The sequence below is a fragment of the Peromyscus californicus genome, unplaced genomic scaffold, assembly GCF_007827085.1.
Source record: "Peromyscus californicus insignis strain IS unplaced genomic scaffold, ASM782708v3 Scaffold_11__1_contigs__length_118956290, whole genome shotgun sequence".
Lineage (NCBI taxonomy): Eukaryota > Metazoa > Chordata > Mammalia > Rodentia > Cricetidae > Peromyscus > Peromyscus californicus.
In genome coordinates this window covers 68,027,067-68,045,811 of record NW_026294402.1, presented here as the reverse complement: position 1 = coordinate 68,045,811, position 18,745 = coordinate 68,027,067, and the positions used below count along the sequence as shown (strand labels likewise).

Here is an 18,745-nt window from a genome sequence, read left to right as displayed (position 1 = left end):
ACATGGTGGCTCACAACCATCTGTAATGAGATCTGGCACCCTCTTCTGTATACGTAATAAATAAATCTTAAAAAAAAAAAAAAAAAAAAGAATCAATGTTAGAATTCCTGGCCGCTCCCTTGGCTACATGACCACACATGCACTGTCCAGTAGCCAGGCAAGATGCTTAGTCATCCTGGGGCCTTAGTCCTACATAATCCATGTACTGCATGATCATGTAATCCATGCACATGCGTGGTGTAGCTATGTAAGCCCATATGCGCATGTGCGGGGTGCAGGAGTGGGGGGAACCTATAAAAGTGGGTTCCACCTATTCCTTCCCTCTCTTCCTGGACGATCACTCCATAGGCTATGCACACCCCCTCTTTATTCCCTTAATAAACTCGTATAGTGGGTTTTGTTGTGCCTCATGACTTTTCTCGCCCAGTAAACAGCACCACTTAATAAATAACACTGCTCCGCTTAATAAATAACAATCATCCTGGCTCTAGACATGGCCTGCTGAGTCCTTTAACTTCAGGAAGACAGACGGTGACCCAGTTCCAATCATGTGGGCCCAGAGGACTCAGCACTCTGTTCAGGCTCCTGCACAGGGCTGGCTCACCTCGAGGCTCTTCTCACCGCACCCGCCCCCCCCCCCCCCCCCCCCAGAGGACATGGAAGGATTCCCAGCAGAGATAGGGTAGCTCCAGGGGAGCAAAGGAGAGAAGCAGGGAATGTCAGTCATCTGCGGCCCTAAGCTGTTTTCAGGAAAAGACATAACATGGTGTCCAGTCCACTGGGGGCAGTGCAGAGCAGGGCCCGGAGCAGAACAAGGTCTCGGGAGCAGAGCAGGGCCTGGGAAACGGCGATACTCACTTATCCAGTTTCGAACATTGAGGAAACTTTGCTCGTTTGTCAGGTCGAACAGTAGCAGGAAGCCCATAGCATCCCTGAAGAACGCAGTGGTCAAGCTACGAAACCTAGGGCACAAAAACAGACGGTCACCAAGCCACGGCCCCACTCCTGAAATGTCAAGCCGCCCGCGACACCCTCTGCCTTCTGCAAAGATTCATCCGTAATTCCCACGATGCTCACCCAAACTGGCGTTTACCACTCCCAAGACTTCAACGTGAACAGAACGTGTTATTGAACACTGAGCCCCACGGACTGGAGAACTGCCTTGTAACCTTAGTCTCGGCCAGGAAATCACTGGACAACCCTGAGTTCCCGGGGCCAACAGTACTAGCCATGTGTGTTTTCCTCCGGGGAGATTTCATGACACTACGAGGCAATCCTTGGTCTCACTTCAGGCTCTGTGGAAGTCTCTTCCCTCTGACAACCTTTTCCTTACCTCTAAAATGGGGACCCTGTTGAGGTGGACCCAACTCTTTCCTGGCATTCTCTACCTCTGACAGCTTAACCTGCTGTCTCTTTCCTCTTACGGCTTCCTCTCATTTTGCCTAAACGTACAGTCTCTAATGACAGGCAGGCTCCACAGAAGGACGTGGTATGCATTAATCAGCTGTTCAGAAATAGTAGGTTTTTCTCAACTATTTCATTCAATGTTCTTACAAAAAGTCTTTATTGTTTACAGACACAAACCAACACAGCTACAGGTGGCATGGTATGAGATCTGAAATTTGCCCTCCAGGTAATATAGAGGGCGAGAGGGAGAAGTGGTAAGGGGATATAAGAAATAAGATTGGCCACAGATGGCAATTATTGAAACTGAGTAGAATGACATAGATTCAACTGAATCTCCTCTTCACTTTTGTATGCCCTTGGAGATTTCTATGGTTTTTTTAAATCCTTTAAAGAGGGCTGGGGAGATGGCTCAGTGGTTAAAGCGCTTCCTATACAAGCTTGAGATCCAGCGTTTGGATCCCCAGATCTCATATAAATGTCAGGTGGGCACAGCAGATGACCCATAACTCCGGCGCACAGAAGGCAGGGGCGGGTGCTCGAAACAAGCTGCAGACCAGTTGTGTCTGTGAGCACTGGGTTCGGGCGAGCAATCCCGCCTCAATGAATAAGGTAGAGAGCAATCAAAGAAGAGTCCTGATGTCAACCTTGGGCCCCCACATCACACATGCCTGCATACCACAGGAGCGCGCGCACGCACGCACACACACACACACACACACACACACACACACACACACAGGGGAAAAAATCCTTCAAGAAGACTGAGAGAAATCACAGGCTGTAGCTGACTGAAAGCAACCTTGCACCAAGATGTCACATGGTTTATTTTAGTTAAGTAACCTGTGACCAGATTAATTCATTCCAACCAGGTGTTTCACCAGGCTTCAGTATCAGATAAGAACAAGCAAGGAACCTTAGGACTGACTCCCTTACAGGTGAGCAAACAGCAAAAGGCAATGGGGGGAGCCTAAAACGGGAGAAAAAAGGATGAGTCCCAAATAGGAAGGTTTCATTTCAAGGAGACTCACATCTCCTTTGATCTCACAGGAAATATGCCCGTCACTGTCACCTCAGGCTGACAACAGACTGATCCGGCAGCTCCTCTTACCAGGTGCAGATGAGCCAATTGGCTGCCCTTGCCCTGCCCAGGGCAGTGTGGAGAGATCACTGAGGAGCACATACCTCTCCTGCCCTGCCGTGTCCCATAACTGCAGGTGGATTCTCTGGCCTCGGCCCACAGCTCCATCTGGTCCATTAGCTCTGTACACCTAAGACATCAAAGCAAAAATAAACCAGCGGAGATTCTGAGATGGGTGGGCTCTTCCTGACTTTCTGTTCAGCACCAAACCCCAAAGCATCTACACTTCTCAAGAGAACTGAGTCCCTGTTAGGTGTGTGCTTCGTTGCAATAATTGCACTTGGACAGTGGTACCTTCTCCTAAGACATCTACCTAGCTGGGGGTGTAGCTCAGTTGGTACAGTCTTTGCCAGCATCCATGAAGCTCTAGGTTCTGTCCTCAGCACCACAAAACCAGGCCTGGTTGCACACGGTTGCAATCCCAGCACTTGGGAGGCAAGAGACAGAAGGACAAAAAGGTCATCCTCAGCTGTATATCGAACTGAATTTGAGGCCAGCCAAGAATTTATGAGTCCCTGTCTTCAAAAAAACAAAAATGGTAAAAATTTAAAAACAAATAGTTTTATATTAAATTTTTTCAAGGCAGGGTTTCTCTGTGTAGCCCTGGCTGTCCTGGAACTGGCTCTGTAGACCAGGCTGGCCTCATACTCAGAGATCCACCTGCCTCTGCCTCCCGAGTGCTGGGATTAAGGGTGTGTGTGACCACTGCCCCAGCTGAAATTAAGAAAAAAAAAACATTTAAATATATGTGTATTATGTTAGAAATATATTATGAAATATGTAAATAATACAATGATTTATGCCAAAATAACCGTCAATTTGCTTTCTCCCAGTGTCCCCTCAAGCACTCATTTCAAGAAACATTGACTTTCTGTGGGTTTCCCTTACCTCATCTTTAGAAAGTGCTCTTAAAATAATTTTACGGAGCCGGGCGGTGGTGGCGCACGCCTTTAATCCCAGCACTCGGGAGGCAGAGGCAGGCAGATCTCTGTGAGTTCGAGGCCAGCCTGGGCTACCAAGTGAGTTCCAGGAGAGGCACAAAGCTACACAGAGAAACCCTGTCTCGAAAAACCAAAAAAAAAAAAAAATAATAATAAAATAATTTTACGGGCATGGTGGTGCACGTCTTTAATCCCAGCACTCGGGAAGCAGAGGCAGGCTGATCTCTGTGAGTTCGAGGCCAGCCTGGTCTACAAAGCGAGTTCCAGGACAGCTAGGGCTGTTACACAGAGAAATCTGTCTCAAAAAAAAAAATGATTTTCTAGAGACCAGTGAGATGGCTCAGCAGGTAAAGGTGCTTGCCACCCAGCCTGGCAGCCTGAGTTCAATCCCCAGGCTCCACATGGTAAAGACGACCAACTCCCACAAGTTGTCTTCTGATTCCTACACATGAACCACAGCACGTGTGTGCACACATATATACAATAAATAATTAAATACATATAAAAACTAATGGCTTTATAAAGAGACAGAGACAAGCAAATCATTGTGAGCTCTAGACCAACCAAAGATAAATAGTAGGTTCCAGGCTAGCCTTGGCTACATAGTAAGAAGACCCTGTTGAAGAATAGAAAGGAAGGAGGGGGAGAGGGAGAGAGAGGGAGGGAGGGAGGGAGGGAGGGAGAGAGAAAAAACATACACTCATAGGGACACACACAGACACATGATTAAAGATAAGTATTTTTTTATTTTTATTTATTTATTTTTTTGAGACAGGGTTTCTCTGTGTAGCTTTGCGCCTTTTCCTAGAGCTCACTTGGTAGCCCAGGCTGGCCTCAAACTCACAGAGATCCGCCTGGCTCTGCCTCCCGAGTGCTGGGATTAAAGGCGTGCGCCACCACGCCCGGCCCAAGTATTTTTTTAAAGGAGAAAAGTAATATGCACTTTATTTGTAGCCAAAGAGTTTTCTATGAAATGTCCTGAAGGTTCCCAGTTACCTTCCATGGACTGAGCACAACACCCTTTCTTACTGATTTATTTGCTTTCTTTATAGACCTTACTGCTCTCAAACTCCCAGAGATCTGCTTACCTCCAGAGTGCTGGGATTAAAGGCATGCACCACCACACCCAGCCACACTTTCCTCCGTATTCTAATTTTAGGTCCCAACCTTTGGTTTCTTAAATCCTACAAAGCAAACTAAATAGGCCTATTAATGTGCTGACTCAGATTAGATTCTTAGGAAGGATGTAGAACTTACCACTCTCTTTTCCCTGAAATCAATGCCCACCGTGGTGATGAATTTGGAGTTGAATTTCCCATCTGTATACTGGTAAAGTACACTAGTCTTCCCAACTCCAGAGTCTCCCAAGGCCAAAAACTTGATGAGGTAGTCATAATCCCCATCCGACATGATGAAGGACTCAGTGCTTCACCTGTAAGACACAAAGAACCGGAGTTAGCAACATCCACCAGAAATATTAGAATTAGGGCTGGTGGGATGGCTCCGTGGATGAAGTACTCGCCACACAAGGCTGATGACCTGAGTTATCCCTGGAACCCATGTAGAGGTAAGACAGAATCAAATCCACAAGGTTGTCTTCGGACTGGCACATGCATGTCATGGCGCGCGCGCGCTGCTGCGCGTGCGTGTGTGTGTGTGTGTGTGTGTGTGTGTGTGTGTGTGTGTATTGATGTTTTTGCCTGCACGTATATCTGTGTGAAGGTGTCAGATCTTGGAGTTAAGACAGTTGTGAACTGACATGTGGGTGCAGGAATAGAACCTAGGTCCTCTGGAAGACAAAGTGACAATATTCTGGTCAATGAATACTTCTATTTGTTTGGAGGTTTGTCTGCCTGCCTGCCTGTCTGTCTGCCGGGGATTTTTGTTTGCTTATTTTTGAGGCAAGGTCTCAGGTAGCTCAGGTTATCTTAGACCTCCTGATCTTCCTGTCTCCACTTCCCAAGTGCTTGAATTACAGACAGGATGCACCACCATGCCTGGCTCTCAGGCAGTGCTTCTGTGTCTAGGGGTCGTGAGGAAAGGTAATTCAGTGTTCACTGTCCCCAAGAACCAAAACACTGTTGGATGAGATGCTGTTGGAACAGTAAATAAATAACAGTTTAGGGCTGTTGTCTTTTTGTTTATTCTAGTCTTGTTGTATGAGTGTGCGCCTCGGTGTAAGTTTGCACCACATGTGTGCAGTCCCCATGGAAGCCAGAAGAGGGCACTGGGTCCCCTGGAATTGAAGTTACAGCGGGTTGTGAGCCACCATGTTGGTGCTGGGAATCAAACCCAGGTTCTCTACAATAGCAGTCAGTGCTCTTAACTGCTGAGCTACCTCTCAGCCTAGTTTTAGCTTAACAGACACGCTGTGGAGCCACAAAGAAGGGAACTCCAAAGGACATGACAGTAAGACAGGCCACTGTAAGCCCGGCAGACCATATAAACCAAAACCTGTCAACAAAAGAAGGGTCAGCTGGGCGTGGCCGCACATGCCTGCAATCCCAGCATTCCAAAAGCAGGGGCAGGAGGACTGCCCATGAGTCTGGGGGCTAACCTGGTCTATATATACACTGAGCTCTCAGCCAACCAGGGCTACAGAGTGAGACTGTCTCCAAAAATAAGAGGAAGAAAAGAGAAAACACAAACGGGAAACGGGAAGCGTAGGAAGGGGAGCGAGACTTGGAAGGGCGCAGGAAGATCTTGAGTTTGGGGCCGGCCTGAGTTGAGACTTTTGTCTCGGTGAAAAAAATTTGCACACGGAGACGGACGGGACAAGGTATGACTGGTGACTCCCGGAGCTCGGTGGTTGCGGCCTCTCTGCTCAGGGCTAAGGCCCGGCCCCTCCCTCTTCTCACTTGGATTCTAAGCAGTTTCGTTCGTCTTGATCATGTTCGTGTTCGAGCACACCTGCAGTTCACAGGAGACGGCTCAGTCCATAAAACACTTACTGTGCAAGCATGAAGACCTGCGTTCAGATTCCCGGACACCCACGGGACAAGCCAGGCGTATGTGCTTGACCCAATTCCAGGGGTGTGGGGAGAAGCAAATACAGCCAGCCAGCCTGGCCAACTGGGGAGCTCTGGATTCAGTGTCTCAAAAGACAGAGTACAGAGGTCTGGAAAAAGACACCTGACACCAACCTCTGTCCTCCACATGCGCGTGTACACACACACACGCACACACACACACACACATGCGCGCGCGCGAGCAAAACCAGATATGACTAACTCACAGGTCAGATCTGTCTGATGGCTTCTGTATACTCTGTCACTGTTTCCTATTTCTTGGTCAGACTTCCTAGCTGCCACACTCTCTCAGGAAGTGGGTTCCATAGTGGAGGAGAAACCATAACCCCACAGCTAACTCTGCCTCCACCTGGGTTTTCTAACAGGAAGTGCTCAAAATCCTTCTTGATTAACTGAAACAACTCATCTTCCCCAGCAATACCCAACCGCAGTGGCTTTTCTCCTTTGTCATGGCACTGATTATCCACTGTACCTTCTCAACAGACACAAATGCCTGAGAAGAGTCTCTCCCCACCTTGGACACCTGTGATCCAAGCAGGATCAAAGGGAAGCAGAGGTGAGCAGACTTCTGTGAGTTCAAGCCAGCCTGCTCTATATACAGTTCCAGGCCAGCCAGAACTACAGTCTCTCTCTCTCTCTCTCTCTCCTCTCTCTCCTCTCTCTCTCTCTCTCTCTCTCTCTCTCTCTCACACACACACACACACACACACACACACACCCTGTGTGTTCTCATTTCACATGTCAAATGCTAGCAAACTCTCTTCATAATCAGAATAATGACCTTCTGTCCCATTCACACCGACGATGCCCCTGGACACCTCTTCCTGCCCATGAAAGGCCGTGTTCACCCATCCATCCACATATCAGACGCCCCACCCTGCTGCTCCCTTCCCTCACACTCTCCTGTCTGCTCGGGTACTGGGCTCTAACACTAGGTGCTTCCTGTGGGGCGATTAGCATAGATTCATAAAGTTAATAAACCTCAGGCAAGGACCTTTACTCGTCTTGGAGCTCACCACCTCCTTCTACCCCTCCCTGCCTAACTCCTCAACTTAGTGACTCACCTTACTCTCAAAAATCCAAAATCCTGAGCCCCTGGAGCTGCTGTAGTCAGCTTCCTCGGAGAGCCTCGGCACAGACCTGTGACCTCATGATGCAGATATGACTGGCACTGTTAGTGAGGGCAGAGCCTCTACAAACATCTGTAGTTCTGTTGGCCAGATATGAAGGGTGACACTTCACTGAGGGGGGTGGCTGTCTCTGTCTGTTAATAGCTTCTCCTTACAGACATAGGACACAGGATTAATGATCTCTCCAAAGGAGGACCCCGTGAGGACAGACGCCCGGCTCCATGGTATACATAAACAGGAGCTGAGGCTTGAAAGCAGATCCAGATAAGCTCAGGCCATTTGGGAAGGAGGGGGGCTTTCAAACTGAAGCGAAGGGGCTCTAATTCAACGATAGGAGTAATTAACAAAGACCTTGTAGTTGTTTCATTTGTTCTTTATGTTAATTGGGGAAAAGCTGGTCAGTCATGTATCTATGCTTTATTTTATTTTTTAATTTATAATCAGATTTTTTTTTAAAAATTATTTCTTTTTACAAGACAGGGTTTCTCTGCAGCGCTGGCTGTCCTGGAACTTGCTCTGTAAACCAGGCTGGCCTCAAACTCAGAGATTCCACTGCCTCTGCCTCCTGGGATTAAAGCCATGTGCCACAACACTGGTTGTGTTTTGTTTTTTAAATTAAGAAAATAAGCCTGGCAGTGGTGGCACATACCTTTTATCCCAGCACTTGAGAAGCAGAGGCAGGAGGACCTCTGAGTCTGAGGCCAGCCTGGTCTACAGAGCTAGTTCCAGGACAGCCAGGGCTACATAGTGAAACCCTGTCTCAAAAACCAAAAATAAAGAAAGAAAGAAAATAAAACCCTACGGGCTAGAGAGATGGCTCAGTGGTTAAGAGTACCTGCTGCTCTTCCAGAGGACCTGGGTTTGGTTCCCAGCACCCACAGCAGGCAGCTAACAAACACCTATAAACCCAGCTCTAGGATCTGACGCCCTCTTCTGGCCTCTTCAGACGCTGAACACATGCACAAACCCATACACACAAAAATAAAAATGGTAAAAAAATCTTTGTGGGGAGGGAACAGAGAGAAAGAGAGGGAGAGAGAGGGGAGAGAGAGAGGGGAGAGAGAGAGAGAGAGAGAGAGAGAGAGAGGAGAGAGAGAGAGAGAGAGAGAGAGAGAGGATAATACACCACCTCACACAGTCACACAGCTGCTCTGAGGAGAGAATGAGATGCTGTTTGTGGAGTTCCCAGCACAACGCTTAGCCTATCCTAAGCCACCAGAAGCTTGGGGCAGAGGGAAGGAGGTGGGGGTGCTTAGGTAAGCTATTCTAAGAGATAGACTGGACTTGCCATGCAAGCATGAAGACTTGTATTCAGATCCTCAGAACCCACTAAAAAAAAAAAACCACAAACCAGCCTGTGTGCAGTAATGCACACCTGTAAGCCCAGAGCTGGGGAGGCAGAGACAGAAGGGTCCCCAGAGCCTGCTGGTCAGCCAGGCTAGTCTACTCCATGAGCTGCAGGGTCAGTGAGAGACCCTGTCTCAAAAGAATAAGGTGGAGAGTGACAGAGGAAAACACTTGATGGCAGCCTCTGGGTTTTTCACATGCACACGTGTATTTACGCACACAATTCTGCGAGGCTGATTTGACTAATTAAATCACCCTCATTGTAGGCAGTTGGAATGTTGCAGATCCACAGTTGTCCTAGCGAGGTTTCTATTGCCGGGATTAAACACGATGACCAAAAGACTTGGGGAGGAAAGGGTTTATTTCAGCTACAGCTTACAGCTTACAGTCCATCATGAAAGGAGGTCAAGGCGGGAATTCAAGGGGAGGATCCCGGAGGCAAGAATTGAAGCAGGGACTATGGAGAAGTATTACTTATTGGCTTGATCTCCATGACTTGCTCAGTCTACCTGTTTATGCACACCAAGACCACCAGCCCAGGGGTAACACGGCCCACCATGAGCTGGGCCCTCCCACATTAATCACCAATCAAGAAAATTCACCACTGCTTGCCCACAGGTCAATTCTGATGGGGGAGTTGTCTCAGCTGAGGCTCCCTCTTCCCAAATGACTCTAGCTTGTGTCCGGTTGACAAAAACTACCCAGCTCACTAGGCAGATTATCTCAGCCTTTACCAGCTGTCCCACACCTCCGTGTGACCTAACAGCCCGTGACCGTCCTAGAACTCAGAGGAAATGTGCAGAAGGTCATCTACATCAAAAGGATTCATGGACTAACCAAGGTAAGGATCTGCTAAGGGCACCGGAACCTCGGGTCACATATCTACGTCCCTCTCTCCTGGAGGAAGTACTCTTTCCAGGCCTCCATCCGTGTCCTCCAGGCGCCTCCAGAGTGAGCAGGACACTTTCCCTCTCAGCTGCCTTCTCTCTCCTCCTTACACAAATATTTTTCCAAAGTGCTCCCCACCCTCATTCTCATCAGACTAACAATAGAAAGCAAAGAACACCCATTTCCTCAACACCAGCCACAGGTGAGATAAGTGCCTGCAGGCAGGCAGCTTCCTTATTTAAAAAAAAAAAAAAAAAAAAAAAAAAAGACAGACAGACAGAAAAGAAAAGAAAAAAGGCGGGGCCCAGCGTTTCAAGTCTGGAATTCCAGCTACTCCAGAGGCTAAGGCAGGAGGCAGACAGAAAGGACAAGGCCGGCCTGGGCAATCTAGTGAGACCTCACCTCAAAGTCAACAGTAAAAAGGACGCTGAGAAGATAGTCACTCCGGTGGTCCTTAGTCTGGAGACCTGTCTAGTCATGTGAGGCCCTGGGTTGAATTCCTAGCACCCAAACTAACAAAAACACAAATAAACAAAACCTCTAGACATCCTTTAGTTGTTTTCGAGAGAGTAAAAAGGAAAAGCGCTTTCAGTTCAGATAAAAGGGGGAGATGAGCTTCAGTAGACCATGCCTGTAACCCCAAGACTCAGGAAGCAGTATCAGGAATGTTACTGGGCCCCATAGCAAGACTGTCTAAAAAATAAAATAATAGAAAGGGGGGGGGGAATAATAGAAAGAGGGAAGCACTGCTGGACAGCTGCCTTTGCCACGAGCAGCACCAGCCATGGATAATCCTCTTTATTTATCACCCTTAATCTGCACAGATTTACGACACAGAGCGAGTGCCTTCCCCATAGAGTTTGTGTGCCTGGCTCCAGATTCCAGCTTTTCTACCTCTGCTCTCCACAGCCTGGTCCCAGGTCTTTAAAGGAGCCTCATCCCTGCAGCTGTAAAATGGAGGCAGAAGCCGTCGACTTTCATTCTGCTCCTGGGATATACACCCCGACAACAAGCAACTTAGGGGAATGTGTTTTTTGTTTTTCTTTCTTTTCTAATTTTTGAGATTATATTATAATGACATCATGTCTCCCTTCCCTTTTCCTCCCTCCAAACCCCACAAACCCCTCCTTGGTCCTGTTTTTCACTAAGCAGTATCGCACACATACCTGTGCATGTATATACATTTTAGCTCACACTTTCGGATAGCATCGGATAGCAGCCCATCATTTCCGGAAGTGACAATGGCAGGGACCGGAAGCAGCTGGTCAGACCATCTCCACAGTCAAGAGCAGAGAGGATGAATGCACGCAGGCATGCTTGGCGGTCAGCTCTTCCTCCACGCTTAGGCAGTGCAGGGCTCAGACCCAGGGAATGGTTTAACCATCTACCTGTTAAGGTGATCAAGGCAATCCAGCACAAACTGGCTCATGGACCACCCTGATCTCCATAATCCCTGAGACTCTCTTCCCAAGTGATTCCAGGTTGTGTCAATAAAGCCAACTATCAAGACAACCCTACTAAGCTCATAGACATGACTTAGAGACTGAGGTAACTCCCAGAAAGATTTCAGCGAAGTAACTGGTTCAAGTGTTCAGTCACTGCAACTTACTAACAGTAGAGTGGGTTTTTCTATTTATTTTTTGGGGGGTGGGGCATGTGTAGAGGTCAGAGGAAACTGATGCAAAAGTTGGTTCTCTCCTTCCACCATCTGGGTTCCAGAGATCAGGTCAAGTCACCAGGCTTGGCAGCGGTACCTTTACCCAGTAAGCCATCTTGCCTAGCCTGGCAGTAAGCACAGATTTTGTTGTTGTTGTTTAGAGAGGGTCTCACTGTGTAGCCCTGACTGGCACAGATTTTACTACATACACCAATGTGGCCCCAAACTCACAGAGACCTTCCTGTTCTGTCTTCTCAGTGCTAGAATCAAAGGTGAGTAGCACCATGTCCAGCTTGTTATTCATTAAGATGCGCTGTCTACCGCGTGAGAAAAGCCACTGTAAGAGTTTATTAAGGGAAGGGAATAGAAGGGGTGTGTATAGGCCTATGGAATGACTGTGCAGGAAGAGGGGGGAGGAATAGGTGGAACCTGCTTTTATAGGTCCCCCCACCCCCCCCACCCCCCTCACATGCGCATATGGGCTTATGTAGCTACGCCATGCATGCGTATAGATTACAGGACCATGCAGCGCACGCAGATTACGTGATCACGCAGCACGGAAGGCCCTAAGATGACTAAGCATCTTGCCTGGCTAATGGATGTACGGTCATGTAGCTGGGGGAGTGGCTAGGAATTCTAACACAGCTGGCAATATGTTTTTTTTTATTATTATTATTTTTAAACCTTTCATTTCCTTTAGTGGTGTTGGGCATCAAATCAGGACCTTCTACATTTTAGGCAAGTGCTCTACCACTGAGCTACACAGCCTCAGCCCTAAAACCTATTCTTACTATTAATTCAGTCTGTACCTGAATGTTCAGAAAGACACATGGGGCCAGCGGGGGGGGGGGGGGGGGGGGGGGGGACCAGTTTGAAGAAAACTTAAGTGCTGTCAGTTCCAAAGCCCACCAAAGATTTCTAAAATGTTGCCATCCCTTAGCAGTTGACCCTGAAGGCTGGGAAGTGGTAATATGGGCTACCGAGTGACAGACAAGACCACTAGACCTTTCCTGAGTACATCTGGAAGACCAGTGTCCATGACTCAAAGGAGATCCTGGCTTTTTATCCCAGTGTGGAACATTCATTCACTTACTCAAGAGGCAACATCTGTACTTATTGCCAAAGCCTCCTTGAGGATAAGAACACGCATCTTCATAGGGATTTAGAAAATTTACCAAAATGCTGGGTGTGTAGTACTTACGGTTTAATAAAGCACCTCTCACTTTACATACAGTCTAATGGGAGGGAGGGGACAACCGTCCATGTGTAGAGTACAGGTGTGGCTGATTAGCTTCCTGAGTAATACCTTCAATAAGGTGGAGGGAGCCTCACAATGCACACAGCCATAGGTCACTGTCACGGAATGCCAGCCCACAGCTGAGCATGCCTCTCAACAACACCTTGAAGCTAGGCTGTCTCCAAGAATATGATAAAAATGAAGAGTGTGCAAAGTCCACTCCCAGTGGGTGGAGGCTTTCTGTGGGTACAAGGGAGCGGTGAAGACCAGGACCTGCAGCCAGGATCTTCAACAGGGTGGCAGACACCACACCCTCCTGAGTACAGTGATCAGTGAAGTGTCTGAGTGTGGATCAACTCAGTCAGAGCTGCTCATGGCCCCAGGCAGGCCAGGGCTCACACTCCGGGAGCTGCTCATCACACTAGGCAGGTCAGGGCTTGTACCCCATCTTACATCTGTAAGCCTGGTGCTTTCCACTCAAGCTAGAGAATGGCACTAAGAAATGACATTCCTCGAAGATATGAGAGAAAACATTCTCCAGGCGTGGAAACAGAGGAGCAACCTAAGCCACCTGGAAGATGGGCTACCTGCAAGCCCATCTGCTCGTCACAGGCTCTGAAGCTACAAAATGTGGCGGTTATTAGTTAAGCCAGAGACCACCAAACCCCTAGGCCTGCTACTCAAGGCAGAACGGTTAGAGACAGGGTCTCTGCCACAGCAGCCGGGGTGGGTGGCACCAGAGGGCAGAGGGCACTGAAGGACCTGGAGGTAGAAAGAGACTCTCACACTCTACAACACAAACGCCTTTCGGCAACCCAGGTGGGGATGCTGTGCAGACTCGTCCTCTCAGAACACAGACTTGTGTGATGAAGCCCTGACCCACACAGCAGCTGCACATCAAAGACGGCCGTCTGCTAGGGAAATGCACCGGAGCAGGAAGCAAGCCCTTCCCTCTGTGAAGGGGCAATGATGCTCTCTCGCTCCAAGAAAAATATGAATTATGCTATTTGTGTGATGAAAGCCGCTATACAAACAATCCTGAGGTATCAGTGTAACTGAGATACAGGATCTCACTTAGAGTTGACTTTTTTAAAAAAGAGAATGAGTGTTCTACATTTTCTCATCCACAGAGAAATTGGGTCCTGGGTATTTAACACCCTGCTCTTTCGGCACCCATTCATTTATACACCAGGGTGTTATTTTCACTAGGTTTTATAAAGGAGTGGTGTTTCCAGAATGCTGTAATCAATCTGGCTTCTTTAACATAAGGGACAAGCATGATTTAACTTCTCTGTTATATAAAGCGAGAGGACTCCTACCCCATCACCCCCCCTGAAGGACAAGCCGCACCGCTGGCTGGCACAGAGGTGCTCACAAAGGCTTTACTCCTCACGCCGTAATCAACCAATCAACCGTATCAAGCAGAGCTGTTCTGTAGCCATGGGAACGTGCTCTTTAGGTCCAGGGTGGCTGCCCAAAGCACTCAACATTTCCAGCTGGCTTTCCTTTGTGGAGCCACACGCCTGCCCACCACACACGCGGCCCTCTGACAGCAAACTCGAGCTCCCACACTGTGGCCTCAGCAGCCATCTTCTTTATCTTTTGGATCTCTTGTCCCACACTGCCAGATTTTCTTCCCCAAAGCCGACACCACCAGCCAATCAACCTGTGCTTTCCTCTGGAAACACGTTAAGCTGCTGTGCAAACTTCTGCATATTCGACATTCTCAGGAAGTGCCCACAGAACCGGGGCCCTGGTTTGGGTTCACCATGACATAGCACAGAGATCCGCCTGCCTCTGTCGCCCAAGTGCTGGGATTAAAATTGTGAGCCGCCACCACTGGCCCAGGACATAACTGAGAAACAGTGGATGTACCCACCGTGGCTGTAAGATTCCCACCATGCACCAACCCAGTCCTTTTTGCCCCCCCACAAGACGGGGTTTCTCTGTGTAGCCCTGGCTGTCCTGGAACTCGCTCTGTAAAGCAGGCTAACCTTGAACTCACAGAGTTCTGCCTGTCTTTGCCTCCCAAGTGCTGGGATTAAAGGCGTGCAGCACCACCACTGGGCTCAACCCAGTCTTTGAAAAGATAAAAAAATAAATAAATAAATAAAATAGGCCCAGAAAATCAATCTATTATCTGATATTTAAATGCCACTAAAATAGAATTATTTTTAAAAAATACTATTAGGTTCTCAGTCATTATCTGAAAACAGTCTAAGTGACACATTACAAACGGCTCTGGGGCTGGAGAGGTGACTCGGTGGCTTAGAGCACTTGTTGCTCTTGCAGAAGACCCAGGTTTGATTTCCAGCACCCACATGGGTGGGGGGAAAGATAGTGGAAAAGATGGTCCACAACCATCTATACCTCCAGTTTCAGGGGATCTGACACCCTTTTCTGGCTTCTAAGGGCACCAGGTGTGCATGTGGTGCACATATATACACATGCGAGAACAAAATAGTTAAATATAAATAATTAAAATAAACAAATCTAAAAATTGAAAAAAAAAACAGCTTTGAAAGGTAAAGTGTGGTGGAGCACATCTTTAATCCCAGCACTCAGGAGATTCTGGGACAGCCTGGTCTACTCAGTGAGTTCCAGGCCAGACCAAGATGCATAGTGAGACTGTGTCTCACACCCAAACCAAACAACAAGCATCTCTGACAAGGACTGGCCACTACCACACAACGCAGGCACAAGGGATTTGACGTCCTCAGAGGTGTGACACAACACCCCTTTTCCTCCACGACACCCGAGGACACCGATAAAGGACACTGGACACTTGACTCTACTTTCCCAGCACAGGGTCCGAGGGACAGCCACACAGCTCTTACAGACATTCACTCTTAAGGCAGGATTTCCTTTCATAGTGGCATAGGTAAGACGTTAGAATTCCAGGCCTCTGTCACTAGGGATCACTAAGTCTGTCTTCTAGGTTTTCCTCTCTACTGGTAAGTTTATAATACACATTTAATTACCCCCGAATGCCGTAGTCTTTACTAGATGAATCCAAAGGAATGAAAATAAACTTACCTAGAGGACAAGGTCTGGTCAAACACACTTCTTACAGTGTCCTGGCAGACTCTCCTGGTTCTACCTTTCCTGTGGAGCTGTGGGTTCTGAGAACTGACTATTTGCATGTCTATCATCATGTTTACAGAATGGGCAGGCCTTAGCTCACTTAGCTCACTTATGCAGAAGCACTGAGGAGCAGCGCGCCACCACCCACTCATTTTCCATCGGCCTGTGAGGCGCTAGCTCGCTGTTATTGTTGGTTTCTAATTCTACTGCATTGTAATCAGTAACTATGGCCTGCATGACACCAAATTTGGAGGGATTTAAGATGATTCTTGTATTTGGTTTTGTTGGAGGTATATCCCAGGTAAGTACTTTGTGGTGGTCTGAACGAGAATGGCCCCATAGGCTCATATTCGAATGTCTGGTTCCCAGTGGGTGGAACTGTTTAGGAAGGATTGGGAGGTGTGGTCTTGTTGGAGGAGGTGTGTCACTGAGAGTGGGCTCTGAGGTGTCAAAAGCCCACTCCGGGCTGAGTCTCGGGCTCGCTCTCTACCTACAACTTGTGGATCGGATGGAAGGGTCCTCTGCAAAAGGGTCCAGTGCTCTTAACCACAAACCCACCTCTCCAGCCTTGGGAAGGCAGACCTTCAAAGGGTGATATTATGGAACTTCTCAAGCACATCTCTTTCAAGTTGAATTATCTTTCCCCCAAAATTTTCACATGAAAATGATAATTTGCAATATCTCAGGATATAACCTTTTTCATAGAACCTCTTTTCCTTTTTTTTTTGTTTTTTTGTTTGTTTGTTTGTTTGTTTTTTGTTTCTCAAGACAGGGTTTCTCTGTATAGCTTTGGAGCCTATCCTGGATCTCACTCTGTAGCCCAGGCTGGCCTCAAACTCACAGAGATCCACCTGCCTCTGTGTCCCCAGGGCTGGGACTAAAGGCTCACATAGATAGAACTCCTAACAGAGGTAGTCAGGGGTTAAAAGAGATTAGGAGGGTGGGCCTGAAACCAGTATGGCCACTGTCTGTATAAGAAAGGGAGCTCTCAATTGCCACCTCAAACTTGAGGACCTGAGTGCCATCCCCAGAACTCATATAAAGAGTGGGCCTGGGAGTAGACAGCTGTAATCCCAGCACCTCAGAAGCAGAGACAAGACCACCCCAGCTTTGCAGGTCAGCCAGCCTCGCCTAACTGGAGAGCTGCGGGCTCCATGGGAGACCTTGTCTCAATACAGGAGGTAAAAGCCGGGCAGCGCCTTTCATCCCAGCACTCAGGAGGCAGAGGCAGTTGGATCTCTGCGAGTTTGAGGCCAGCCTGGTCTACAGAGCTTGAGAGCCAGGACAGCCAAGGCTACACAGAGAAACCCTGTCTCAAAAAAACCATCAAAACGAAAAGGGTGAGAGCCACAGAGGAGGCCATCTGAGGGCGACCTCTGGCCTCCACACACACAAGCACTGGAACATGTACACACTGGAAATTCAGTCCCCAACATACACAGAGGGGAGACAACATGGAGAGGCCTGGGGAGAGGGCAGGGATGGATTCTCCCTCGACACTCTCAGGAGGACCCAACCCAGTCAACACCCTGATCTTGGGTGACAAGACATTCACAAGTTGGAGCGCCACCTACACCAACCTGCCCCAAAGTGGAAAGATTGATGTAAGAAAAGCACTCCCATTGCTCAGAGCGCTCCTCCTCCAGGCTCTGAAATAGAGCCCTGCTCTTTCAAACCTAACAAAATTAACTGTTTTAGTGCCTGGAAAATGGCATGGCAGATCTCAAAACCACCATAAGGAAAAACAAGAACAGATGCAAACCATACCCGAGGCAGGAGAGAACCCGTTGTGTTTCTCAAAACATTTAGCCTGGAGTTGCCAAGGCACCAACAACTGATAACTCGGGATCACACCTCCTCGTCGATAAGGTCACTTTTTTTTTGTCTAACGTTACAACAAAGAGAAATGGTAACGGATGAACAGCCTACTTAGGAAAGTTTTTCCAAAGACTCTTTTGAAAAGCAGTCTATCCTACCCGATTTCCAAATCAGGTTTCTCCACAGAAACCCACAATCCGGCTAATGAGTCTCAGCTGCTTGTCATATGGCTGGGCAGTCAAAGCAGTCAAGTGATCCCCGCGGGTCAGCTTCTCAGATCCACCGGGCTCTCACCCAGAGCGTGCAGCCTTATTCACTGTGCCCGGACTTTGGAGGGCGGTGCCCCCCACTCTTATTCTCCCCCTCCATCAAGAAGGCACATTTGCTTTCTTAGGTGGTTTCTTCAAATGCAATGCTTGATTCAAACAGACAGCCTGGAAAAGCGCATGCAAGGGACCAGCCAGAGGGATGGAGCTAGATGCAGCGCCACCTGCTCCTGGCCTTCAGGCCCACCGATAAAACATTCTCCAGGGTGGGGGTCCACCCAGACACTCACTAGCACCCCGAAGTCAGCATGTTCTGCCCGCCTCAGCGCGCTTACCTTGCTCTCTCCCGCTGCTCCTGGCCTGCCTTTCCCCACCCTCAGTCTCCAGTAACTACAGGTCCTCGGTGGCTCCGCCCTCTCCTCCTCTCGAATTTCCCATTGGCCCATCTTCCCTACTCTCGCCCCTATTCCATTAAAAAAAAAAAAAGATTTCTGGTCTGGATGACCGTGATAAAACACTTATTTGGTATTCTGGCTGCAAATGTGGCCACACCTCTGATCCATGCCCCTCACAGTGCTCAAAGTGTTCTTTCCGCAAGATAGAAGAGAGCCCAGAACTCCCCTCCATAAAACCGGTCAAAGGGGGCTGGAGAGAGCGCAGTTAAGAGCCCGCTGCTCTGGCAGAGACTGGGAGCCGCCGCCATGGGGGTCCTAGGAACTGAATCCAGGTCCTCTGCAAGAGTAGTACCTGCTCTTACACATAAAATCAAAACAAATACATTATTTAAATTTTTTATTCAGTTG

General features: G+C 48.3%; 1 protein-coding gene across 3 annotated transcripts in view; it reads right to left on the bottom strand.

Annotated features, from left to right (window-relative positions):
• Rab27a (RAB27A, member RAS oncogene family) overlaps positions 1-18,745 on the bottom strand; it is a 52,475-nt gene that overhangs the window by 16,005 nt on the left and 17,725 nt on the right. For 2 of the 3 annotated variants that reach the window (XM_052714290.1, XM_052714274.1), the window contains exons 2-4: positions 4,744-4,918; positions 2,590-2,675; positions 859-962 (exon numbers count right to left, since the gene is read on the bottom strand). In XM_052714290.1, the coding sequence (XP_052570250.1) occupies positions 859-962; positions 2,590-2,675; positions 4,744-4,896 (343 nt within the window). In that variant the 5' untranslated portion in view covers positions 4,897-4,918. Of the gene's footprint in view, positions 1-858; positions 963-2,589; positions 2,676-4,743; positions 4,919-18,277; positions 18,343-18,745 lie in introns of those variants that run through there. The other variant, XM_052714285.1, reaches the window with a different exon arrangement.